Source organism: Macrobrachium nipponense, chromosome 13 (genome assembly GCF_015104395.2).
Source record: "Macrobrachium nipponense isolate FS-2020 chromosome 13, ASM1510439v2, whole genome shotgun sequence".
Taxonomy (NCBI): Eukaryota; Metazoa; Arthropoda; class Malacostraca; order Decapoda; family Palaemonidae; genus Macrobrachium; species Macrobrachium nipponense.
In genome coordinates, this window is record NC_087206.1 from 43120 (window position 1) to 70328 (window position 27209).

Sequence of the window (27209 nt, forward strand, 5' to 3'; positions counted from 1 at the left end):
AAGCTTACTTTCAGTGATGGTAATAGGATCCTTGTGGCGGCTGGCCCTGTGATCGCTGGGGTGGCACAGTAGATACCATTTGGTTATGATGCTGTCTTGGTACCGATGACTGATAAGCAGAACCGTGACGATGATGATTGTGATGATGATGAGCACTGCTGTTGTAGGGTGCCAACTGATGCGACGATGGAGGGGATTTTCTATGATGATGTGATGACTGATTCCTCCACTGCCAGTCTTTTCCTTTAGGACGGAACTTGCCATGATGGGTGTGATTATGATTGTTCAAGTGATCTACGTCTATGGGGCTCATTCGCTCTTTATGATAAAATTTCTTCTTGAAGTGATGGTGATAGATCCCATGTTGGGAAGAAGGGACTGAGGAGACCAAACGAGTTGTTTCCAATTCTGGAGGAAGGTAAGGTGGTGTCTCTCCCCCTCGAGGGGGAAAAGAACCTGGTGATCCTCCATCGCAACCGTCTGGCGATGGAGTGGGGGGAGGTGAAGAAATGGGTGGTGTCCGTACCGGAGGCCTGGGTGATTGTGGCGTTGGTGGGCGACCAAGGGGTAATGGGCTAGGTGAAAGTCGTGTTGGGGAATGAGGGGAGTAGGGGGGTCCCGTGGGATCACTTCCTCGCATTCCCTCTTCCTCTTGTACAGAACGAAAGTTTGTTTCCCTTTCTAAAGAAATGGGTGTTTCTGACAAGGGTTGAGAACGACGCTCACCACATCTAGGAGAAGCAAATCCTTCTTGTCTAGGAGATGTGGCCTCCGTAGACTTTCTTCTCTTTTCTATTTCAGAGGCAAATGCGACTAGTTTATCAAATCCACTATTGACTTTATCTTGCCACTTCTGTAGAGGTGAATCACTTCTCTCAAATTCTGAGGATGCACAGAAAGGAAAAATGTTACAAAGGTACCAATCACACTACATTATGAAATCATAGTATTAGCATAATCTGCTTCAATGACAGGTGCCTGTTCAATTTTGAAAATTTTCATGAGTGAAAACTCAAAGAAGAAATATAGCTAAAGAGTAACCATCATGTCAAGATTATAGTTCAGTTTTTCATATGTTCAACAACACACACAAACAAAAATAAAAACAGAAGTAGTATTTTTGTCAACTGAAGTCACTAGCCAAATGCCTCCACGTAGCCAGATTAAGCCAATCATAAGTACTAGCTCTAATTTAAACTGCTAATATTTGAACAGCAACTAAAATTTTCTAATTTCCAGCATTGAAAATATTCTTGTGTACCATAGTTTAAATGCCAGTGGAGACAATGCTTTGATGCACGTCTTCAAAAAAAAAAAAAAAAAAAAAAAAAAATTAGTGCAATACATAAACAAATTTCTTGAAATTTCCTAAGTGAGAGTAACCTGTTATTCTGTCACCAGTAAAAAGTCAGTGCAGGTCTTGCTTTGCGACACTGTTGAAGGAGATTTTTGTTTATGTGGGGCTGTACTGTAATGTCAGTAAAAGACAAATACCTATCACATGATTTTGTGTTAAAGAAGTTAGATGCAATGTATACCAAAGGAAGTTTGCATATTTGGTGTTGTGGAATAAATCCAAGTACAGATGGATGTCATCATTTTAAAAAATAATGCAGGTGATGTAAATTAATGTAAATTGCCATAAATTACCATCACGCAAAAACTACAAGAGCTATCTGATACTAAGACACTAAAGGGGTTGCCCAATCCTAAAACTCAAGAAAAATGGAAAATTTATATTAGCATTAAATAGTAGCTTAATCGAGTAATTAGAGCATACCAAACGTATGAAAAATATGCGTGTAATATGGGCTGCATCATAATACCAATGAAATGAAAAAATACAAGGCTTCATCATGAAAAGGAATAGTAATTGACTAGAGAAAAATGTTTTATGCATGGCTCTGTACCAGTTACAGCATAAACCAGGGTTAAAATCCATCATGCAGGTGTCAATACACACAAAGTGCCAGATTACACGTTATCCTCTATGTTTTCTGAAAATGGCAAAATCAAGTTTGGCAAAAAAGTGAATGATGGCTGGCAGAAGGAGTGAAATACAAATCCAGATATCATTAGAAAAAAGAAAAAAAAAAAAAAGAAATGCAAATTTTTTAGTAATGACCAACTGACATTCAATTCATTAGGACTTAAAGAGATCAGACTTTTCTATAAGCTTATAAACAAAGATATACGGTGTACATCTACCTTATGACATTTTTATTTCGTTCTAAAAGTAATCACTTCATGGCAACCTCGTTATAACCACAAAAATCCAAGCATTTACTGTATGCAATATGTGGGATTTACTGTTCATGTTCCCTTGAAATGCAAAGCATTCAGTATGAAAGAACCTATAAACAAAACAAGTTGTTCCAAGGTGAGGACTTTGCTTTGGTTCAACTCAACAAAAGATTAAAGGAATAAAAAATAACTTCTGACCACCAACCAGGTTCCCAAAATAAAATAAGTTCCATCATGAAAGTAAATCACAAGTGGCTGTTGTTACGCACAATCATCAAGTAAAAAAAAATTATATTTACGATGTTTTCCTAGCACATGCTCTTGAAAGTCAAGTGTTTGCTCTCAAATTTACTAGATGATCAAAATTGCCAATTTTTTTTTTTTAGACCAACCAACTTCTCTTTTTGCTCCACAAACTGATTCTTTTTCGTATTAGTTCTTGGTGAAGCGTAACAAACCAAGTTCTGGCTATCCTAGATTTTCAGTACTTGCAATTTCATCCACAATGATAAAAAATCCATTTCAGAATAGGGTAGGGAGTATATAACTGCGAACATAATTTTTATACGCATGAAGTTAAGACTAAAATAACTTGTTGGAATATAAAGGTACTGCCATTCACTACCAAGGGACACACAAAAAGGATAAACGCACTGCATGAAAATTTAAGAAAATAATCCAACTGACTAAAACTCAAATCCAGAGAAAAGGACATTGGAATAATTGAACTACCTAATCTCAGGAACAAACCTTAACTTAAGGAACCTGATGAATGATTATCTAACCCTAACTACAACTCAATCTGCCTGAAGCCCTAAATCCTGTGGGTGGAAAAATTTTAGATTTCAGTCTTTCAACCTGGATATTCACTGGCATCCATTATTTTAATCACTTCTAAGGTCTAAAGTAACTCTTCCTATTAGTATCATATACGACAAGTAATGTAGATTCCCAACATCCATAATTCAACTGCTGAGTGAACATATCATTACGTTCTTTATGCACAGTAGTAATTAAAACATCAAAATGTTCCCAGTTACGTATTATCAATCTTAAAAGGAATCCCTCTTTCCTTAAACAACATACGTATAGTATATAAAACCCCCAGAAGTCCTACAGTAGCAGAATTAATGTACTACACATCTATAACACTGACGATGATTACCAGCACTGTTACTTCGATTGCCAAATTCCAGAACACTAAAATGAATGTCAGTAGGCATTTAAATCTGAATCCTAACTAGACACTGGACATTTTGTACGCAGTTAAATCAGTACCAAAAGGATCAATGCCATGTCTCTGTACCTCTACTACAGTATTAAGTCGTTTAGCCAGACTTACTAGAAAAAGTAAACAGGTGAATTGAAAATAAATTCTTACAAAGTTTAATTGTGAGGCTTGTTTTCCAAAACTTGTCTTTCAGTTAAAATTATGAGATATATTAAACAGAAATATGATGTGAAATCTGTGCTTCATATTAATCATACAACTAATTACAATAAGAATTAGAGTTTCATATTCATCATACATTTCAATAGTACTGTTTTCCAAAGAAAATGTTACATTTATAGCAAAAAGTTAATTATCATATGGGTAAAACTTCACTTCACCACCATGTAGTATACCTATCTTGCACTAACCATGGAGCAGTTATTAAAAAAGTTATATCACTTTTAATATTGTAAAAGGTTTTTTACTACTTTAGAGCAAAAAAAAATCTTAACTAACAATGTTGTCATTACCAATACTTAGTTAAGCGACACGACTAAGTTCACTTAAACTTGGACTCTAGGATTAAATTGTCAATATGCATATGTACTCTATAAATATCTAATCCTTGGATTCAGATTTCCAGCAAGAATAACTACTTTTGTCAGTCATTGCTGGTTAAGGCATAGCTAGAAAATACAAACTATATACTGTTATCATCATTTTATGTTTTACAATGACTCCACTGGTAATCCTCTATCTAAAAGCCATAAAGCTTGAACTGCTGACTACCAGACGTTAGTCCATTCGGAGCAGAGTGGGTATTCCACAAAAGATGTAAGTTTGCGTATGTCTTCACAGCACATTACATATATATATATCAAATAATTAGCCAAAGGTTTGCAGTTTAATTTATCTGTCAGATAATAGTAAGTAGCAACACTGCAGTCCATCAATATATTTCACCAAAACAAAACAATCAAAACAAAGATATGAGTTAAAAATCATAGCTTTTCATACTTGATGAATGACTACAATGGCTGTGCACACACAAATTGCCAAACACAATTCCGGAATAAAAGAAAAGGATTAACTGTGCGAAAAGCAACAAAGTGTAACTTTCAAGATCAATATGTAAAATAGAAAAGACATGAGAGGCAGCCTCAACACTTATTTATGAGAGAGGAATTTATGACAGAGGAAGAGAAAATCTGCTAATATAGATAGATAGATGGGTTGATCAGTTACTTGTACGAAAGGGATAAAAATTCAAGTAAGTACCTCCAGAAGAATATCTTCAATGAGCTGAGTAAATAAATTCATGTACCGTAATCTTCACTCACCATGTTTTCCTTAGATCCTTAGTTAATCAAGAAAGGAAACTAAAAGAGAACTTTCTGGTAGTTAATGAAGTTTTAACAAGAAATCCACAGCAGTTTTGTCAAGCTTTTGGGTGTTCTCTATCTCTAGATTACTTCAAGCATCTGCTACTTAAAACTCCCTGACAAACCTTTTACAATAATTACATTAAATTTAAATTACCAGAAATTACCTCAACCTAGTTAAGATAAATAAAAATGCAGCTTTCCTTCTTATTACAATGCTAAATTTCTATCACTGCCTTCCCAAAAATACGTATATATATTTTTTTCTGAAGCATCTATTCTCTACTCGTAAAATTCCTAATCTTTATCTAAATTGTAGAATATATTTAGTCCCATTCTTTTTTAATAATAATTGGGGGGAAAATCGGTTTTACAGAATTCAAGCTTTTACAGAGAATGCATTTTTCCTCTTTTTTTTCAGATAATTTTGAGAAAAATTGGAGCATAGAGCTAAAGATCATAGTTGTAGATAGCGAAGAAACCTCTATTACTGAAAATACTATACAACTACAGTTCAAGATCTCTGAACTACTAGCGGAGCTGCTAAAGTAATGCAGCTAAACCTACCATGGTGAGTGTGGCCTACAGATGGCGGCATGTGGCTAGGACGTGCTGAAAGCTGTGGTCATGCACAAAGCCTCTAATACTTACCCACAACTACCTGTTAGTATAGGTTCTCCCATTATACTCTACTAGCATCATGCAACAAACGGGGCGACAGACTAGAGCCTAAAAATAATCAACAATAAAATCATGTAAATAAATATACAAAAGAGCTCCTTAATCTCACATTCCAGAGCCCTGCGTGTGGTTCTCAAGAGGACTGTGGGAGGTGCCACTAATGTAAAGTGACAACAATAACTTAGTAGTTTACAACATCCCAAGACTACCTCACCTTCCTTGGAATGCGTTGTGAGCACTTGGTGAAAGCTTCGCAGAGGGGTAGTACTCCCCTAAAAGTGGCACCCAGGGTGGATTGTGGCCAAATTTATCATCACCTGAACCTTCCTCATCCACTGTACAATATCTTAGATCACATCTGGCTTTAGAGTATACATAGAAGAAAAATTTTGTCCCTTGTGATTCAAAAATTAAAAACAAAAAAGTAAACAATTCAGATAACTGATTAGGGTATTTTCAAAGCCAGGTTAATTTTGTACACAATGGCTACGTTTGCCCCCACATTACTTGTCATTCCAATCAACCTTTGTCAAAAGGCTGCAGAATAAAACATCATATATGATTGAAAGAGAATATTATCTGAGGCGTTGCTCCGTTTGGTCTCTCAAGTAACCTCTTTGCAGGACTCTGTAATTATAATGCTGTGGTGCAGTGCTGTAGTAATAATTACAATGCACGGAAGCAAATGATATAAAAACAGAAAAACAAAACTGAACAAATTAAAATACGTAGATCATTTACCCATCTTCATATGCAAGTGGTGCACTAGGCAGGATTTCAGCACAACAACTGACAACTAAAGAACAGATGCAATACAGTCAAATATAAAGAAACTTGGTTGAACTATATTTTATGGAAAAATAATCATTCTACAGGTGAAATATTTTGATAAAACAATATATTTAGAAAGGCAGATTTACTAATGAATTCAGGAATATTTTTAGACACCAATAAAAAGCTCAGATCTCACCAATTATGTTAAAAAAGCTTTGTATGTGTGCCAAGTATGACAAACACCAATTAACAATTAAAAATAACCAAGCCATGATGTGACCACAATGCAATTAGGCTAAAAAAAAAAATACCTTCACTGAATAATGGAAAGAATTTAGTTAGACTGAGGAGAAATGATATTCCTAAACAAAAAGGCACTACCAAAAATCAGCAACTGATAACTTTTCAAGTTTCCTCCTCAATATATAGGTATACTGACAGTAGCATTTCTTCTGATCTTGCATCTTAAAGCCTAAATATACACGAGGGAGCAGTAAAGCATGTTACCCAATCTAGAGACACGAGGCATCGCCTAAAATTTACAAGCCTTACCTTTCGACATAGTTTTGAATCTATACGAACACATCAGGAGACAGACATTTCACATGGATAACTTTAAACTGTCCTTTTATACTATATTACCATGAGTTGTAGTTACTAATTCTGCAGGTTTTTACTAAATATGTCATTTGATTATGATTAGTTTTTCTTCTCAGGTATTCATTACCTTAAAAATATTTACCAGTCATAACTCTCTTAGGGTGGCCTAAAGGGATCGTTCTTATTAACTACATTAGACCTTACTTGAAAAATTAGATCTCCTTATCAATTCAACATGAAAAACAAATAGCTGACATCATCATAACTGTAAACTACTTGCATAAACAAGTTTTAACTTTAAATACTGTAGGATAGGCGAATTAATGACTTTGTAGACAAAATATAAACAGAGAGCCCTAAAAAGAGGCAAAATTTTAATCAAAGAAGGCTGAAACAAACGCACTAGTAACACATCACCTTTCCAGATATATTAAGTGGTGAACAAGAACGTTCATATTCCCAACTCGTCTAGTCCTGGACCCCTTATAGTATTGGACATTTTTAAACAAAGGTGACATCCACAGCAAAGTCTGTTCTCTAGCCTACATTTTAATTGGAAATATGTAATACCAAAGCTCATATCTCGTAGCTTTACTTATACTATAAAGAGAAAACCAAATACTTTTCATTTGTTTATTAAGTTGTAATTTTCTATAAATTCAAAACTGGAAATGAAGGATTGCATATTATTTGTGAAATGAAGGTATCCCTTTGACTACTGGTTGGAGAAAAATGCTCATATACTTTGAAATGTTTTGTAAATTATTAATAATCTTCTGTATGAACAGTTTCTACACAAGGGCCAGAGAAATAGCAATTCATTGCCTTTGACCATCACAGGCCTGAAAGGCAACAAAAAAAGATGCGTTAAGACGGATTTTCTACCACCACAATCAGCAGCAAACAAGTCTCTCGAAAGAGGTTAATTGTAATTAGGAGAAAGCAGCCGGGAACAGGAATGTTTGGAAGCAGAGAAGAACAGTTACTCTACTGGATTAAAGAAATCCAGAGAAAAATTATCACTAGTTTCTGCTCAGAGGAACAATGGTCTGACAAAATCTGACGTCACCTTTGGCCACAATGGAAGATAATGCAGTGCTAGAGTAGGGCCACCAATAAGACAACCTGCCTTTTACTTAGGCATATCATGTCAGAAAACAAATAAAATACTCCAACTGGAGCAAGAAAGAATGCACAACACTGAAAAAATATATCAAATTATTTAGAAACAGATCCTATGCTTGATTATGATTTTCTGTGACAAGTTTAACATCCTGAATAAGTGTAATTTTCATCAGAATAAAAGACTGGTTAGGAGAGCAGATTAGTTCGCAGATAACAACTTACTTTAACCAAACTGCAGAGCTGAATATCTCAAACAAACACTCAGAATGCCAAATATGAGAACATTTGCATGAAAAAACTGTCATTTAATACATACTCTTTCTAAAATGCTACTTTACAAAAAAATTAAGATTCTTATAACACTGCCATATGTTGCTGGCTGAGGTAAAGACAGTCACATAAAATGTATGATAAATGTCATATTGTATTCTCTGCAAAAGGGAACTTGATCGTGGGGGCCAGGAAGCAAGATTTTGCGTACATTCATTTCTGAAGTGTGATACTGCTATTTCCGAGTCAGTTTTTAATAATTAGCAAAAGTAGTGTACTAGTCCTGCCGTTATCATTTTACCCTATTTTATTAATGGATTCAATACTTCACATGGTATGCTATTTATTCATTACTAAGGATTTCAGGTTATGCTAAATACAGTATACTTATGAGTTTTCAACACTTCATCTAATCATAACAGATGGAACGTTATCAACTGGGTTAATCTTCATCACTTAATCCTTTACTTTTTCAAGTAAGAACTCCACAAACTTCTCCATTTATACTAGCTTCGTGTGACCGGTGCAGCAACCAAAATAAAGAGTAATGAGCAGAGCGACAAATCTCCCAATACCAGTAAGGGTTAAGTGTTGGAACCCTGGAAACAATCAAATGCATAACAGAACATTTTGTAAGGAGGAAGTTGGTGTTGGGTGAAGCAGCAGGTGAAGTTGAAAAATGAGCAATAAGTTCCAAGAGGGGAAGAAATTTGTTGCCGATAGTAGTTCAAATCCTGGGGAGAATAAAATACAAGATGTGTACCTGTTGTGATTGGAAACCTGTAACCCCCTTTTTTTTGGTGTTTTGACTCATTTTTTCTAGTGTCATCACGAGGAGATCCTTGCTTTCTCAAAACTCTTTGAAATCGATTACCAATACCCCTAACATGCCCAAAGCTTTGCATGATGTTCTATTAGGCAATTTTTCTGGTCATGGTTCAATCCTTCTACATCAAAACAGAATCAAATGGAGTAAATCCAGAGTATTCCTTGAACTACAGGTTCCCCTTCTTTACAAATAACATTCCATAGGTAATGAATACCCAAAAAAATCTAGTAGGAAGATAGTTTTTACTAGTATGTGTCCTGTGACATACCTCTCCTGTGATATGATCTTCAACCGTTCTCTGATGAAAGGTATTTATGTACTATACTTTGAAAAATGAGAGTGAAACGTGAAAAAAAATAAGAATTAAACAGCAGAAAAATGCCAGATAATACACATTGCCCGAAATAACTACTGCAAATGAAAACTACTATAACAAAAATAAATCAAGTACTACTGTTTTCTCACTTCCAGTATCTTGACATAATGGTTCGGTTCCCTACAATACAACCAGCCTCACGCACACGACTTGGTTATTTTAGCATTATATTAACATTGGCGACTGGCAATATTGGCACGCTTTTAGAAGACTAACTTGAATACTGATGGGATTTTTTTCTAGAGTAAAGCAACTCAAACTAATTTGACGTAGGTAACATAACTTTATTGGAAATCAAAATTTTCAGCAACCACATTTGCTAATACATTAGTAAATATGCATATGAGGAATAGAAGAGATCTGACATATTGCTCATGCTAAGTTGAGAGCAGTGACATATATGGAGGAAAACATGTGATCATAATAATGGTAACTCATTTTAGCATGCTTTGTAAAAGTGCTAAAATATGCTGCTATACTAGTGAGGTACTTCAAAGGTCATCATGATCAGTATAATTCTTTTTAAAAAAATATTCAGTACAACTTTTTAAGGAAAAGGGACATTACAATAACATCAAATTACAAATACTGTTGTAACATCAAATTTTGGAAAGAAAACTACAATGTCATTAATGTATGTTTTGGTTGTGTGGATAGAAAACAGTCAATTAAGAGACACAATCAAATGGAAAAATCAACAGAGTAAGTCTATAAGTAGACCTGCACTACTCTCTTCCTAACAGATCAAATTATACTGTAGTGGTAAAGAAGCTGCCACCATGGAAGGTTTCACTGAAGGCCAGCCACAATTCATTTCTCCATAACTCAAGACAAGCTTAAAATTTCATTGCAAACCTTTCGTAATGCAATTACAAGTGCATCAATAATGTAATGAACGTGCCTTTCTGCTCTACACTGTCGGATTATACTTCACATTTGCAGCCTTTCAATCACTCTCACACAATATATCCAAAAACACAGTGAAGTCCACTAACAGACAGCAATGAAAAGACAAGAAAATTTAAAAACATAATAAACATGTAAATTGGTAATATACACATTATCATGGAAGAGGTCTGACTGTACCAGCCAGTTAACGAAAATAAAATAGTTTAGCAAATATATCACAGGGTAAATGTACTTAACAGAGCACACAAACTCTCAGTAACATAATCTGAAGATGTATAAAGGAGATACAACTGACAGTTAACTTGACGACAAATAAATAAAAAAAAAGTAAATCATGTTCCTCAGTCCTTACACTTGAATCATTCTACCTAACAGCATTAGATGAATAAGACTGAAATCAAAACATATAAGCATTGCTAAAAATTGAAAAATAAAATATGCTAAAGCAAATTGCACTAGGAGGTTAAAAAAAAAAAAAAAAAAAAAAAAAAAAAAAAACAGGGGGGGGGGGGAGAGAGAGAGAGAGAGAGAGAGAGAGAGAGAGAGAGAGAGCTATACTTCAAGTTAAGACATAATGAAGTAACTCAATAAAAAAAAAAAACATTAGCACAAAAATGTATGTTGTAGCAAGAGCATTGCCTCTGAATCATTATTCTAACTGAGCACATTTTCGATCCCATTAACAACATCTAGAGCAATATCAGTGATTTCTATTACTTCCTAACTCAAAATATTATGGACTGAAATTTTTCTAAAAAGAAAAGATTTGTATAGATGACTCCTGAATCCCAGTCCCCTAAATTATAAATATTAAAACAATTCTACAAGACTGGAATGTGAATAAAATGTACAAAACATACATTCTGGTTACTGGAAATATACAATCCAAAATGACCAAGTATGAGGAACTCCTTTTGTAAATGTGCTCTCGAAAAGACAATGTGAGCAACATCTGACAGAAATAGAAATCTTTAGTTCTTCATATGAACATGACTCTCGGGAATCATTTACAGTTAAAATCTTAAAATAAAAGCAAACGCAACAAATAAAAGTCAAATTGGACATTTGGCACAAACAACCTGAACATAAATCATTTCAAGTCCAGTTTTATTCAACCGTGTATAAACGACATAACTAAGTTCCGTGAGACAACAGTTGAATACAGAGGACTATATCTGAGCAAATTAATCCATAAATCAATCAAGACTTATATAGAAAGTATTCATCTATATCAAGAGAAAGAGTTGCTGCAAAATTCACTGAAGCTGACAGACAGTAGGTGCAGATGACAAATAACCCATCAAATCGTCTGACTTATTCCTTGTTCTAAAAACATTGCTATGACTCCATAAAACTGAAGCTCTAGTTTTTGGTAATGTTGCACTTTTTAATTTTGTAAAATTCATCCAGTCTACAAAAAAATACATTTACATAATGTTATTCTCAAACTAAATTTTTAAAATTGTAAGCCAATTTGGACTGAAAAAAATTTTTACTTTTGAAAATCACAGGAGATGAAATGCCATCCTATTATGGCTAACCAAACAAGAACTGTAGAACAAACGATAGTATAGTACCCATGGTATTTATCACTTGGGTTTCGATGATGAGGAATCTTATTTCGTATAATCTAAACAGGTACACAAAATGTAAAAACAAATGGCAGTGAAAATAAAGGCTTTGAAAATGGGAAGTCATACAAACAAATAATAAATGAAAAAAATAAATAAATGAAAAACAACAAGAAAACCAAAGAGACTATGAAATAAAATGCTTTATAGTTGAAAAAATAATTCTGCAACATAACACATATTCATTCAGGAAACATACTGCACTAACTACATGCCATTTACTATGGAAAATGACTTCACCTTTCACTGAAAGCATAAGAAAAATACTGAAAAAACGTTGCATACAATCCCATCCTCTACAAAGCTCGTGATTTAGTGTATGGAAACACATTAGGTTCAAATTATATTTTGAATTACTATACATAAATTGCTCTTAGAATATTATGCATTCCCAATAATTAATAAGTATAAGAATTGTTATACAGAACTAATTATCATTCCAACAGAAATGGAATGGCTATAATTAAATGTATAATTTGTTCCCGTAACTTCTAATTATAATTTTATTCTAATTATAAAAATTTCTGCTGAAGTCACACAAAAGTACCAGTATGCAAAAAGAATTTTTTTTTTTTTTTTTTTGCAAACTTGCACACACACACGTACACACGCAAACTTACACACACACAAAGAATTGAATCTGATTAAGATGCACGGTTAACCCATTATCCCTAATCCATCCATCACTTTTTGCAAGAAAACAAATACATGTAATTAAAAACTTCATATGTATAGTTAACTGACTGTTTATTCTGAGCACTAAGCAGGTGTAGTTTACCACTGGTTTGAAAACCTCATGTGTATAAACTGTTTAACATCCAAATTATACCAAGGGGGTAATTAAATAAACACAATGCTATCACAGTTAAACAAAGAATACTATCACAGTAACATTTAATTAGGATATATCATTGTATCAAACAATACATACACATTGGAGTCAGCAATGCACCGGTATGAAATATTGAAGTTAAAAATAAAAAAGAAATAACTTGGTAAACGAATGCCTATTAAAAAACTTACAAAGAACTAACAGGGTACGATAATATAAAATCAACTACTGAAAGGTCCAGTTAACTTCTATCTGTAAACATAGCACTTACCATCGGACTTTTTTTCAGGAGGTTCAGTTTTAAGTTGACTGGTTGTAGGCTGACTGACAATTATGGAAGGTTTACTTGAATTTGAAGATAAGGAGGGTGGCGGAGTCATAACGGATGATGGACTGGAGGTGGGACCGTCTAAATGTTGCTTCTTTGGTGGGATGGTGACCGATACGGGAGGAGGAGAACGCATTTTACGTTTCAAGCGTTCGTCCTCAGCTGGACGTACTTCAACTGGCTCTTCCTTAACCTGTTCAAGTTGAATAAGAAAAACTTTTATAAAAAGAATAACTAAATCTAATACTTTGAAAGCTGCCTAATGTAATTCACACACAATGCCTCAAGTCATGACAACAAAATGCTTCTGACAGCAAAAACCAAATGAATACAGTTGTACATAAAATGACGTACCTTAGTCGGAAGATGTGGTCTATTGAGAAATCGAGCATGAAGTGTTGCAGCCAGCCCTTCCACAGGGCCATCACCAGGTAATCCTCGACTTTCATTAATATTATGAGACGCTGGTGATATTTCTGCTCTGGGCAAGGGAACAGTACGACACTTACTACTCTCACTGGTAGATATTGGTAGAGGAGGCGTTGCTTGATTCAAAGGTGGTGTTGAGGGAGGGGGTGGACATTTATTTGCATACATAGAGGCTAAACGCGCTTCTAACCCGTCTCGACCCGGTGAAGGAACAGGCGGTGGCATATGAGGTTTCTCTTCATACTGAGGACCTCTTGGAGATTTGACACGTGGATACATTAGACCCTCCATCACTTGAGGAGTGTGTGGATTGGAGGGCAAACTCTCTGTGCTATTTGGCCTTGAAATAGGAGAATAGACAGTTCTTAAAGCTGGGGACTGCTGACGACCCTCACTACTGTCAGGAGTATGTGGCTTGCTATAACTTTCCTCCACTATTCTTGCTATTCTGGAATTTGGTCTGGGAGAAATAGCTTTTCCTGAGATAGTCATATCAACAGCAGCATTTATCAAAGACTGAGAGGAAATCTCCAAGGTACGTTCTACTTCTGAGCTGATAAGGTCACCTACATTTCTGGTGATGGTTGACCCTCTGAGGGAATTGGGCGAAACATTTTCTAAAGCTAACTTTTCCTGAGAGAGGTGTCTTCTTAATGCTAATTTAGCTGGTGATACTTGGGTGTAATCGGGCTGACCAATTTTTGACTCCCGTAGTTCGCGTATTTCACGAAGTTCTCCTTTTCTCTCTCTGTTTTCGCGTTTAAATTCCGTTCTCAACGGCCCGCCAGGAGAGGGGTACGGTGCATTTATTTGCGAAGCTATTGGCGAGGGTCTCGGAGGCACAGCTTGTGCCGGAGACTTATCTTCGTTTAGAACGTTGGTTATTATCAACTTCAACCGATCTTCAAAATCAGCTACTCTAGGAGGCTCTTGTGCCCGTATCATAGAGAAAGATCTTTGGTTTTTATCCGAGGGAGGACGAGAAGTAGGGGGTTGATATTTGGTCTCTTGCTGAGGAGGTAACTCCGTCTTCGCAGGAACTTGATTTCCAGGCAAGTATCTCTGGGCTAATACCACGACTCGCCCCGGTTCTTGGAGTTGATGCGAATGCGTTCTTATGTCGCACTGCCTGGGCTCGACTGGATGACCTCGCATTCCCTCCACGGCCGAGCGACCGTCGTGCACCTTTACTTCGGTGCCGGGCGGAAGAACGGGAATTCGTCCAGCTTCAATTTGTCTCCCGGTTTCTAATATTTTTTGAGCTAATATTTCTGGATTCTTCTCTTCAATCTTACCTACTTCTGGGATATTAGGCCACTCCTGATTACGACTGCGATGCCTCGTTTTGTGCCTTCCCGGAGATTTGTCAGAACGAGAATTCTGAGGAACGTTTTTACTGCCATCAGTGGCAGTGGTGCTCTCCAAGTTATCAACTTCACTTTCTAATCTTGAAACTTGAGTGTGAAGTTTCTTACGCTGGGACAGGGTCTGAGATATTTCCCGTAGGATAAACTCTTGAGTGAGATTAGACATATCAATACTCTGCAAATATAGGGGAAAAAGGCATGAAAATCTTTCCTGACATTTTTGTTTTAACAGGCAATGATATTTTAACAAATTGCAACTTATAATAAGCATGACTGAAAACTGAGAAAAATCATTTCTGCTAACACTACCAGACAGCACAATAATTACCCCATTGACATGCCCATTTCTCCGATACTTATTGATAATTTCATGCTGTCGCAACCGAACCAATCTATCCTTTTCCTCTTCGGCTGATGTGACTTGTTGGTGGAGGGATGAAACGTTTGCCTGCAGTTCCTTATGCCGCCAAACAATTTCCTAAACAAAAGCTCTCTGATTAGTTTCCTTCTAGCAAAAAAAAATTAACACTTTAATATAAAAAAAAAAAATCCTTCACATAACTACTCAATACACAAATATGACATCTGAAAAGTCCTTAGAGTGTATATGACTTTGACACTGAACACAAACATAAGGCATGTCACCCAACCTAATCATTGGATTAAAGATATCTAATGACTAAACTACATATTAGGTTCTGATGAACTACTTGTGGGGACATCTAAAAATCAATTTCACCTTTGCTCTGTTTAAAAGATCTTCTGGATTGGCTGCCGTCATTCCCAACTCAGATATGCGAGAGCGTAACAAAGCCACGGAATCATCTATTAGAACTTTTATTTGTCTTTCCAGCTGGGCTGCTCTGGATTTTAAAGACTTGTTTTTCTCCTGTTGAAAAATAAAAACGTTACACAAGTGGCAAAGTGATCAAATGATAAGAAATAAAGCTATTACTTATAATGAATATTGAATTGAGCTTATTAGATACACTTATACAGCATTACAATGTTGTAGCACAGTACTCAAAGCTGTAAAGTGTAGCTAGTTCATGAATTTTGATCAGTTGGAACAACTGTTTTCTACATTGTAAATTAAATTAAAAAAAAAAAGATAAAAAAACTTATAATCAATGTTGAGGATTTACAGACAAGACAAACAAAAATTATTACAAAAGAGAAAACTAGTTCCCAACCTAGTATTGGTCAAATATAATCAACATATACCTTTAAACATCATGTCAAAACTGTTTCTGGACGGGGAAAAAAAAAAAAAAACTGAATAACATTTTACACCTGAAGGAGACATTCACTCTTACCTTTTCATTTTCCATCTGTTTCAACACATAATCTTTATATTCGGGTTTCTTAAAGGAATCTATGAGAGTCAGGTACTGTTGACGCATGATGTCCAATAAGACTTCAAGTGCATAAGGTGTGTTTGAGCTGGGAGGAATGGGTAACTCTTCATGTCGCAAGATACCACCAGTCGTCGATGCAGAAATCATAGACAACTTCTGATCAACGCACCCTGGTGCAGGATCCTTATAGGATGATGATTTCCCTGAGGCATCTGGTAGTTTTGAAGTAGGGAAGAAGAAATGAACTTCATATTAAATACAATTCTACCATCATACATTTGTGTAGTCACAAATCAACTTTTAACATATTACAAATAAATCCATTACAAGGTCCAACAGGTTTCATCTAAAATACATACTTCTGTTAGTTCCAAGTCATACCCTATGTGCACACACTTTTTCTTCTCTTGAAGAAACTCATACTTACTGGCCATTTTGACAAGTAACCCAAAAAGACTAAGCTTAAATAAGCAGCTGGATTACTACCTTACATATGTGTACAAGAAATCTACAAGAACTAAACCTATGTAAGGTGGGAAAATGTTAAGCACCATTCTACAGAATTTCTATCATAAAATGGGAGGTGTTTGTGACAGGCCAATATATACATATTCAGTTTTTCACTCTTGCATTCACTCAACACTGTCATACTACATAATCTCCATCACTCCCAGCTCCCAATCAGGCAATGCTTTAAAGACACACTAGGCAAAGGTAGTTAGTATATTTTCATTTAACAAAGACTCAGTGTTATACTTACCATCAGAATTAGTACTAAGAAGAGTCTGAGTATGGAGAAGATCAAGACCATTGATCTTGATGACCTTCTTTGATCTCTGACCACGCTTCCCACCACGCTGTCTCCCACCTAGCCCTGAACGTCTTGGCGCACGGGGCTGTGAACAAAGGGGAAAGCCTTTCATGAGTATCACATCCAATGCCATTACCATGCTAATATATCAAATATAATAATGACTCAAATATAATAAATGACTCAGTCAAATTCATTTACATACAGGCAAAAACTGGTTTTATCTAATATATGAAAATAACCACCAGCATCAGACAAGACCTAGTTAATATTTTCAATTTTCCAAAGAGCCAACAATTCTGGAAAAAGGAAGACTTTAACTAACTCACCACAATTGGAGGGTCTGGGTCATCCACAATAGAAGGTTTGGAAGCCGCTGCTCTTCGCTGAGTATTTCTCCTTCTAGTTCCAGCTCTTGGATGCCTGGTGGGACCATTGCTAACACTGTCATCATTTTCATCTGCTGAACTTCTGCATGACGAGCCCTTTGGAGTTGTTTTAGCCGAAGAAGAAGAATTTAATACGGTTGAACTAGAACACCAATCATTCCAAGCCCGCCTAGTAGTTGGACCAATAACTGGGTCATCAAGATCTTTATTCTGATCTGATGAATTATTAGATGAAGTCTCAGAGTTAAGTGAGGCCTTGGTTAGGTCCCTTCGCACTCTGCGTACTCCTGGAGACTCGTCGTCCTGTAGCCCAGGGTTAAGAACTTAATGCTGCATCCTCAACCTTAATCAATTTATCTAACCCTCCTATAACAGCTTCATAAGCAATTCATAGATAACCTCATTTGAAACTCAAAAGAATCCTAAATAGAACTAATGCTCAATATGGTCTCCTCATTACATAGTCTACATTTTACTCTTTTCATATTTTAAAGCTCCAATGTCCTCTTGTTACAAAGCTTTGTTATCCTATTATGTATAATGTGAGTACTGCACACCTTACAGACTAACATTAACTTGACTGACAGCTTCAAAAGTTTAACCAGACTAAATACATAAGGATTCCAACTATGTACTATGCAAGTTAATCAAAGCTGAACTGAAAACCCAAACAAGAACTACTTCATAAAAATCATCCTTGGCGGTTACTAGTGTATCTGTTTCATCGACTGCTGCTGTGTTAATAGCATGTTAATTCATATCCTTTCTTACCCCCTTTTTGCATCATCTAAATTCCTTTCACCAAAATGAATAAAAACATTCAAGCCACATTCATCCCTAAACACTTGAATCAAGACCAAACCCACACAGCTAAACACTTCCAAAAAGTGCGTTGACAACTCCTACACATATCAAACCCTTCCCATCATATGTGCAACCTTTCGTTTACAGGATATTAAAGCGCTACCACTTCCATTTCTCTCATAATCTAGGCATACAGTGCTTCCTCAGTCACCTTACTCATTTCTTTTCACAATACTTTCCAATTTTACATTCTCACCAACGTATCATCTTCCACCCTTTCTATGTGCCCAAACAAATCTACATACATAAACATTTTGCTCCATATTTTTATTGCCAATACTAACTTCTATCACAAATTTTTTTATCACCACTTCTCTTACCTTTTTAATTGATCTTCCTTCTTAAAAGTTCTTGTACAAAGTACAAAAAAATTCTTCTCAGCAATTACATAATTTTTTCATTTGCACTCAACAACCATACTTCATTCTGATAATGAAGTGATGTCTTTAAAATCTTGCTGTATATTCCAAGCTTCACTTCTAGAACACACTGTTCTTTCTCATCTGGAGTGGACTATCCAGTCTTCCTTGGCGACTTAATTTTTCTCGCTTCCTACCAACATCCACTACACTTTATCTAAAACAATACAATCAACCTATTCCATCCATCAGCTACCCATACTATCCATTCACTACTCCATCTTCCTGCTTTTCATTTAACAGCATTTCCTTACAATTACATTCACGTTTTAACTTCTCTTACACTCTCTTTTCTACAATTTCCCTGTGTTATCACCAATCACTCTCTTTTCTACAATTTCCCTGTGTTATCACCAATTAGTAACATGTTACTTACAAAAATCAGCCACACCAACCTTTTCACTCACTTTCAGCACATTATCTCCTAACCACACACAACTGACTCCCCTCTTTGCCTAAAATTGTCAGAATTCACACAGCATGTCTATTCTTCCCACCTAGAGCTTTCTACCTTTCCTCTCAACCATCGCACAAAAATTATTTCATTATATATAGTACTTGATTCATATACACACTCCCTTATGTAAACACAAACTGCTTTCATATTCAAAGCTTCTATAACCCTTCCTAGAATGCACTCAAAAAATCACATCACACTCACTACATTCATAAATATGGTATGTGATGTTGATTTCTTTAATCACTCCCTCTACGAATGAATGCATACTATACAATAATTGACTTAGTAAACTGACCAATTTACTCAACAAAAAGTGTAACAAAACAACAAACCATGCTATAGTACAGTGGTACCTTGACCTACGATTGAATTAATGTAAGAATTTTCTGAGGTACACGTATGCGAGCAAAAAATTGAGGCATGAGCTCGTGACGCTGTTGCTAGATGGAGAGAGAGAGAGAGAGAGAAAAAAAAATAGCAATTAAGTTTAGAGATACGTAGTGTACAGTAGTGAAAGCAAATAAACCAGTCTTCCATCCTCCGTCTATCTCCTCTACCCTCCACCTCCACTAACTTCTTCGTTACCTCAAGTCGTCTCATCTCCAAGATATGTACACATAAAACCTTATCATATCTTTACATACTCTTTCTATTGTGTTTTTATACAATATTTGTTATTTAGAAATGTATTTTCCTTATTTAATAACATGAAACATAAAAATATGGGGTGGCATTTTGAGGGTTGGAGTGGATTAAGGGCATTTTAAGCATTTTCAATGGGAAAAACTGAGCTGCGAGCTCGGCCACGGAACGGATTAAACTCGTAGGTCAAGGTACCACTGTATTTTACTAAAAGGACTTAGAGCAATAAAATAATATCTGTTCCACTTTGTTATATGTTGCATTATATGCAGTTGCTTCCTAAAAATCTTTTATAATTAATGATAGCCTTTTCAACCTTACCTACTGTTCGACTCATAATTAAATGTGTAGTCTACAGTTTTTATCACTGTATGTCAATTTGAATTCCCAGGTAAGAAAACACCTATTCTGCTATATAATACTACATCACTTAACTAAGCATATCAAAGTGGAAAACTATTTAAAAAAGAAGAGATCTATATATCGGTTATGTTATTAAACTAGCTCTCCTAAAGCATTCATGCTGATTCTATGTATCTCCAGCGCTGCACAGATTTTAAACCAAGCATTTTGTATAATTCTATCATATATTATACACATTTTCAAAGAAAAACCTGTCTACCATACGTATAATGAATAACTTGCTTCTAAGAACGTAATGAAAAAAAAAAATTTCTTCATGTGTAATTTGGAAGTGAGAATGACAATTAGTAATCATTCTTCAAAAAATAAAATTCTCATTACAGGTCCAGAGTAGTAAACGTTAAAATATCAAAGGAAATCACAGGCAGTTTGAAGTATAAACTCATGTCTGCCACCTCAAAAAAAATAAATAAAAATAGATAAATAAATAAATAAATAAATAAACAAGAGAAATATTTCTGGATAAAAATAGTCATAGCTAAAACTTACAGTTATGGAAAACAAAAATCAAAACAAAACAAAAATTAGTAAAAACCTGTCCTGTACCTTTCACAATAAACAGCTGGGCAACACAAGACCTTGTATAATACATACACACAATACACATTCACTTTCACGAAACCCCATGTTAATTTTGGTGTGTATATAAAAAAAACTAAACTTACCACATAAAATAAAAACTAAACATACCCTTAACTCTTAACAAGAAAAAACTGACACATGCAACATGCTAGACTTTGTCTTCAAGCCTACACTGTACCTACTCACCATTTTATCCTCGCCATTTTTTGCAGACTGTATAAATAGAGAGTAATGAATGGCGTGGCTTAAAAGATATGAAATAGCTAAATTCAACATACTATGAATGACTACTAGTATAATCTGTATGCACAGCAATAAATCAAAACTCAAAACATAGTGAAGTTATGCTGCACTCTGCGATAAATCTTCGATCTAAATGAAATCACAGCCAACAAATTTACTTAACCAGTTATATGCATTTTCCAACTTGTTCATATATAGTTAGCTCAAAATATCTGGAGCATTGAATGACCAACCATACTGTACAGCATAACAATCAATAATTTAGTCCAGAGATGACAACAACGTGAACCTTTCAGTGATCATGAAAACTGAGTGATCACTAAACAGTGGCACACAATCTCCGTGAACTCTTTAACAAGTGTCCCGTAACTATTGTCATTCTGTCACCGTGTGTAGGTTGTCTGGGTACGGGCTAGACCTGAGACGCACAAGTCAACCCCAAGCCCTCAACCTCCTTCAGTTGGACGTGCTTTAAATTGCAATTGGTTGATGAGCAGCTACCATTGGCCGCATCCCCAAGCCACTTGCCCATTCTGCACATCCCTGATATTCCTTATTAGCAAAAAGCACCTTCACTATACACAAAAAAACTAAAAAGAGAAACATCATGAAGTTGAAATGTCTTCATTCCAAACGGCAAAAAGAATTGAATCACAGTGATTCTGCATCTCAATTCTTAAAATATTTTTCACTGTAACCAAGTCCAAGTCAAATTCTTCTACTGACAGACCAGAGTAAGTGTATGTAGTGGAGGAACTTGTTGCTAAAAAGGGACACCAGTGATAATTTGCCCCTTTGAATGGTGGCTGTGGCCTCTTTTGTCCCTTGCAATGTTGCTCACAACTGCACCCAAAACAAACCTCAGACGAAGAAAACATGCACAACCTGGTGAAAAAGACGGGACTTCCTTCCCATACAATTACAAGCCAAGTCACAGTCTTTGACTTTCCTTAACAGAATACTATAAAAAAAGAGAGAAGCATCTTGTTGTAACAAAAGGAATAATCTCGATACTGACAAACTTGGAAAGAAACCATCATGAGATGGGTGGCAGTTATGAACAACAGAGAAAGAGGGCCAAGGTAACTTTTGAACTTATTACAAACTTACCCTCAGTTTGGGGTTCTTAAGTCTTTGGAAATAGCGCTCCAACTGAAACAAGGAAAAAGAATGGAGACCAATCATTATATACCAATTCAAAATATAAAAATGAAAAATAAAATCAATTTTGAATTTTGTGAGGGCTCAAAGCTGAGTACAAGAGGAAACTTCACGTGTAAGTTTCATGTAAAGGGGCAAAGTGGATCATTGAATTGTGTAGCAAGGCAACTCCCACATAAAAAAAAGAATAAAAAAAAAATAAAATAAAAACCAAAAACCCACACCATCAATTTTAAAAACTAATGATCTGATTACTGACATTAGACCTTGTTAATAAATGATTTATTTGATGGACCCAATCTTAAATCTTGAGAAAGAACATTAAATGATCCAGATCAGCCTCTTTACCTACCCAAGCACAAATCAGAAGAGTAGCTTCCCCTCATTCCTGTGAACAAATCGTTCTCTCATTCTTTCTAAGACAATTTGTTTTTTACATTAACTTCATCCATTTTCATAAATTATTTCATTTTACAGTATTTGTAACACAGTCATAGGAGAGAAAATTTTTTAAATTTCACAGCTTCAACACCACTTGCTAGCTTACCACTTGAACATGAATTTTCTCAATTTTCTTATAAAATTAGCACAAGAAAAAAAAAAAAAAATAAAAAAATCTGAAATGAACTGAAGTAGTAAATCTCTGGAAAAATGAATCTTAGTACCAACCCAAAGCCAAAGGAACACAAGGAATAGAACAGCCAATTTTATCATAGAGTTTTGTAAAAGGTAAACTAAACTATACAATAAATAAGGTTAATGTTATGTATCAAATGTTGCACCACTTCTAATTACTCCATGAGCAAATTTGCATCATAACTATTTACTAGCAGAACTACCATTAACTAGCTACAACCAAACAGAAAGAAAAAACTGAAATAAACTAATAGTATTGTCTACAGCTTGCAAATGCAGTTGCACCCTTCATCTAGAAATCAACTCTATTAACTGATGTGACATTCTATATAAAAATATGTGAAATTATTATACTGCTGGAATGTACTTCCTTTTCAGGAAGAAAACTTGGTGTCAATACATGGTGTCAAAAGTCTATTCTATGCCATAAAGTAAATAATAATAACAACTATTCATCAAATCCAAGTAAAGATGAAAAGATACTCAAGACTACATATGATGTGGAATTGGGGATATAAAATTTACAAAAATGTTCTCAACCTAACCACAAGTAAGGATTGGGCAATCTATTACCTTAAGAAAAGTTATTCTGAAACTGTATTTTAAATGTACGCTAACATTCCCACAGCATTAGAACATGAAAGAGAATTTTCCCTGAACGAAGGACTAGGGTCCTCCCTCGTGCCTTCTTTCAAAACCAACTTACAAATAAGCTGCCAGGCCTGAACTATCAGAGATTGAGCAGTCTTAGATTTTCTTTCATGAACAATGCCAACTAACATTACGATACCACCAGGGAATGAATGTGATATACATACATGACAGCCTTATGAAAAGGCATATCTTTACTTGAATAGAAAAGTTTTGAAGCTCTCGCATATCAGCAGTGCAAGATCGCATCCATGGTAATAAGTACATAAAGTATTTGAAGCTACTGATGTTCCACAATCAAGAAACTTGAAGCATTAAAATAATTTCTACATGGCTACACTATACAAGTCTGCACCAAACTCCAATTATAAGTTACATCCAACACTCACAGAAACAGCCCCATACATAAACTGTATGTAAAGATGATGTTGGAAAACCAACAAAATACAGTAAGAGTCAAAATTCCATGAATCAACACTTTTAAAGTAGTAGATAAAAAAACTAACTGATGATGTTACCCATTTCAACTACTGTATTATGTAATACAGACATAAAAAAAAACACTAAAAAAGAAGCCAGCAGCATTGTGGAAAACATAGGAGATGAGTGAACCATTGATAAGTACAAAGTATCCTGATAGCAAACATTGAAAAACTCTTTGACAAATGCAAAAAACCTACCACAGTACTACTTGATGCTGCGTGCCAGACATGGGACTCTTGTACGATAAGGAGTAGAGATTATATTACATATGAGGAAGCACCTAAGAAATTTGGTGTTCAAAAGACTGAAAATGGGACTGACATCCAAAAGACCCAAGAGTTCAGGTTCATGTGAACTGAGTGGTAGACAGTGAAGAGAACAATGCATATTGAAGTAGCAGAATATCAGCCTATGTAAAGGCCTAAGATTCTGAAGAAAGGGCAGCATCAATATGTGAAGAGGACCCAAGAATAAGGAAAAAGGACATCATCAACCAGTGAAAGGGCTCAGAGAGACCATAGATAAAGGGCACAGACCAGATGGAAAGCAGGCAGAGAGTCAAGTCACAATGAGGTTCACTTTAAATTGCAAGTCATTTTATGAAGGCCTAAGACAGGATAAAAAAAAATTAGCTATCATTATTATGAAGCACTTGAAACAAACATAATGAAAATATTGCACAATGAAAAAATATCGTCATAAATCTTAGCTTTTTTTTTTTTACTTGTAAGTTGTCCAAAAACATGTTATGAAACATGACATATACAGAAAATGTCAAATAATTCTACACTTCTGAAAACTGCATCCCCTATCTGAGACTTCCGTAGCTGACTCTGGACAAACCTGAAGACTCTTTCATTGTCACTTCAGTAGTTCCACCTCTGTCTCTATATTTTCACTTGCTTCCTGTGATTACTTTCTACTTAGCTATTCAAATTCTTTAATATTCCTTCATTCATTTTCCCCAAAATATGCGAGCCTAGAAATGTGACTACAAGTGGGTTTTATCAACAACTAATCCTGTGGTTTTATCAACAACTAAGTCCAACACTAAAGGGGAGCATATCATCCGTGTCATTGCTAAGATTCACCTTTATCTGGTCTACCTGAACTAAACAGCATTACTAGAGGAAATGGCATATACTACGTGCATACATCATTACTGCACTTGATAAAGCCTATGACAAAAGGTCCCTCTTAAGTTCCCACATATTTGTCCATAGTATATTACTACTTAATCATGATCTATGACCAATAATTCTCCATTGTATTACCAGATATCTGTTTAAAAAAAAAGAAACCAAATGTTGGCAAAAAAGAAAACATTATGATAACTGTGCACAACCACTACAACATCAGCAGTATGCAGTCAACACAAAAAGTTTTTAGCTGGATAGCTGACACTCAAAAAAACCTGGCCTCTAATTTCCTGGCTCCTATATGCCCTTGAATTAGGTATTCCTCTGTCCAATTGTTGACTAGTGCCATTAGATCAAAGATAACCAAGACCATTTTTATTAAAAATGAGTTAAATTTCAAAAGATAACTTCTGAATTTTCAGGTGGCTGAATACATCTCAATTCTTGACTGAAACTTCTGTCCCCGTGAAAAATTTATGAGAACATATTAATTCAAATAGAAGCCATAAACAATTCTTCTGCTGGTAAATATTTAGGCAAATATCATCAACAATCATGCAGGCCTTAACAAAATGTATAAAGCATCCATCATAACACAGCACCCATTTTTCCTTAATTTTTTCCATAAGTTTGGCATTCCTTAATTTTTTCTGTAAGTTAGGCAATGTTACTCCAAGTAATCAAGGAGGACTATCTGAGAATGATTCCCCAGCTCTGTGGTAAATTTACCAAAAATTAAAACTTGATAAGTTTTTGTGGATATGTAGAAGCAAAAAACAGCATTCACACACCCTTATTGTTCTTCTTAAAAAATATGCTAACTAAATTTTTCTGAGGTCATTTATAACTTCTGGAACTCACGAAATTTGGTTACGATTGTTGATAAAAACTTAGAAGCTTTGTACCTTCAAAGTCATCAATTGCAGCAGCTTGTAACAAGCTGGATGGCAGTTTTAAATCTACAACCTACAAGTACACAAAGTAATCATATTACAGAATTTCAAGATATGATGCAGAGCATTTAGAAGCCATTTACTTCTCCTTAAGCTCTGTCCAGTAAGTCCATGAATCTTGATGACAAAATTTCTTCTTACTGATGACAAATTGTGAGAGTATTTCCATAAAAACATTGTATTACCTATATCACTTACTTTTCTGAAGCATCTACAGTACTTCAAATAGTTGCAACGTGCAACGATACTGGAACATAATAGGACAGTATTCTTCAAGAGCATAAATATATGAACTTGTTCAAAAATTGCATGATCACCCAATATTAAACGCATACACAATCTTACGAACATCACCGTGGTCAAGATCCGACCTGAGTACCTGACAATGTAGTTATTCAGAGCATATCATCCCAAAAACCATGACCATTAAACTGGGTTCTCATAAAATTTCGAAGATCATCAATGTCAGTCACAACAAGTATACGCTATGTAGACTTGTGATCTAGCATAATTTCTACCAATTAGGAACAAAAACAAATGCCAGTCCTCAAGCAGTAAACATACTGCATAGCATATGCCTACAACAGAAATACTATATACCTGAGAAAGAAAATGGGTCTCAGACATAAAAAGAAAAAAAAAATCATCATTAATATTATTCTAAAATTCCAGACAGATGACAATGAAAGCCGCATGCATGTCTTTACAAGAGTAAAGATTCATACTCAGAGGGAGTTAGTCCACCCTTTCAAATAGAAATAAAAGAAATCTGGCCTAAATCATAATTTTATTAAACAATTTTACTGGAAACAAAATTCCTTTTTAGGAAGCTTTCAAGAATATGACTTAATGCTTAACAAATGGTAATGGCTTCAGTAAGGCCTAAAATAAAGACAGCTATCATTGGGAGGCTACTAGTGTAATGAAATATAACAGCAAAGGAACAAGACAGCTGATAACTGTAGAGGCACTGAGTTATTCTAATAACTGTCTCTTTTTACAAAA

The 27209-nt window shown here is 35.2% G+C and overlaps 1 protein-coding gene across 9 annotated transcripts in view; it reads right to left on the bottom strand.

Moving 5' to 3' along the window:
• Positions 1-27209, bottom strand: part of LOC135225578 (histone-lysine N-methyltransferase, H3 lysine-79 specific-like) — a 173194-nt gene that overhangs the window by 9077 nt on the left and 136908 nt on the right. Inside the window, exons 9-19 of one of the 9 annotated variants that reach the window (XM_064264856.1) lie at positions 22292-22333; positions 21125-21151; positions 17489-17851; positions 17109-17244; positions 16307-16560; positions 15730-15879; positions 15319-15468; positions 13549-15165; positions 13138-13387; positions 5491-5568; positions 746-882 (exon numbers count right to left, since the gene is read on the bottom strand). In XM_064264856.1, the coding sequence (XP_064120926.1) occupies positions 5522-5568; positions 13138-13387; positions 13549-15165; positions 15319-15468; positions 15730-15879; positions 16307-16560; positions 17109-17244; positions 17489-17851; positions 21125-21151; positions 22292-22333 (3036 nt within the window). In that variant the 3' untranslated portion in view covers positions 746-882; positions 5491-5521. Of the gene's footprint in view, positions 1-8; positions 883-5490; positions 5569-5734; positions 5883-6261; positions 6317-13137; positions 13388-13548; positions 15166-15318; positions 15469-15729; positions 15880-16306; positions 16561-17108; positions 17245-17488; positions 17852-21124; positions 21152-22291; positions 22334-27209 lie in introns of those variants that run through there. The other 8 variants (XM_064264854.1, XM_064264855.1, XM_064264848.1 and 5 more) reach the window with 8 other exon arrangements.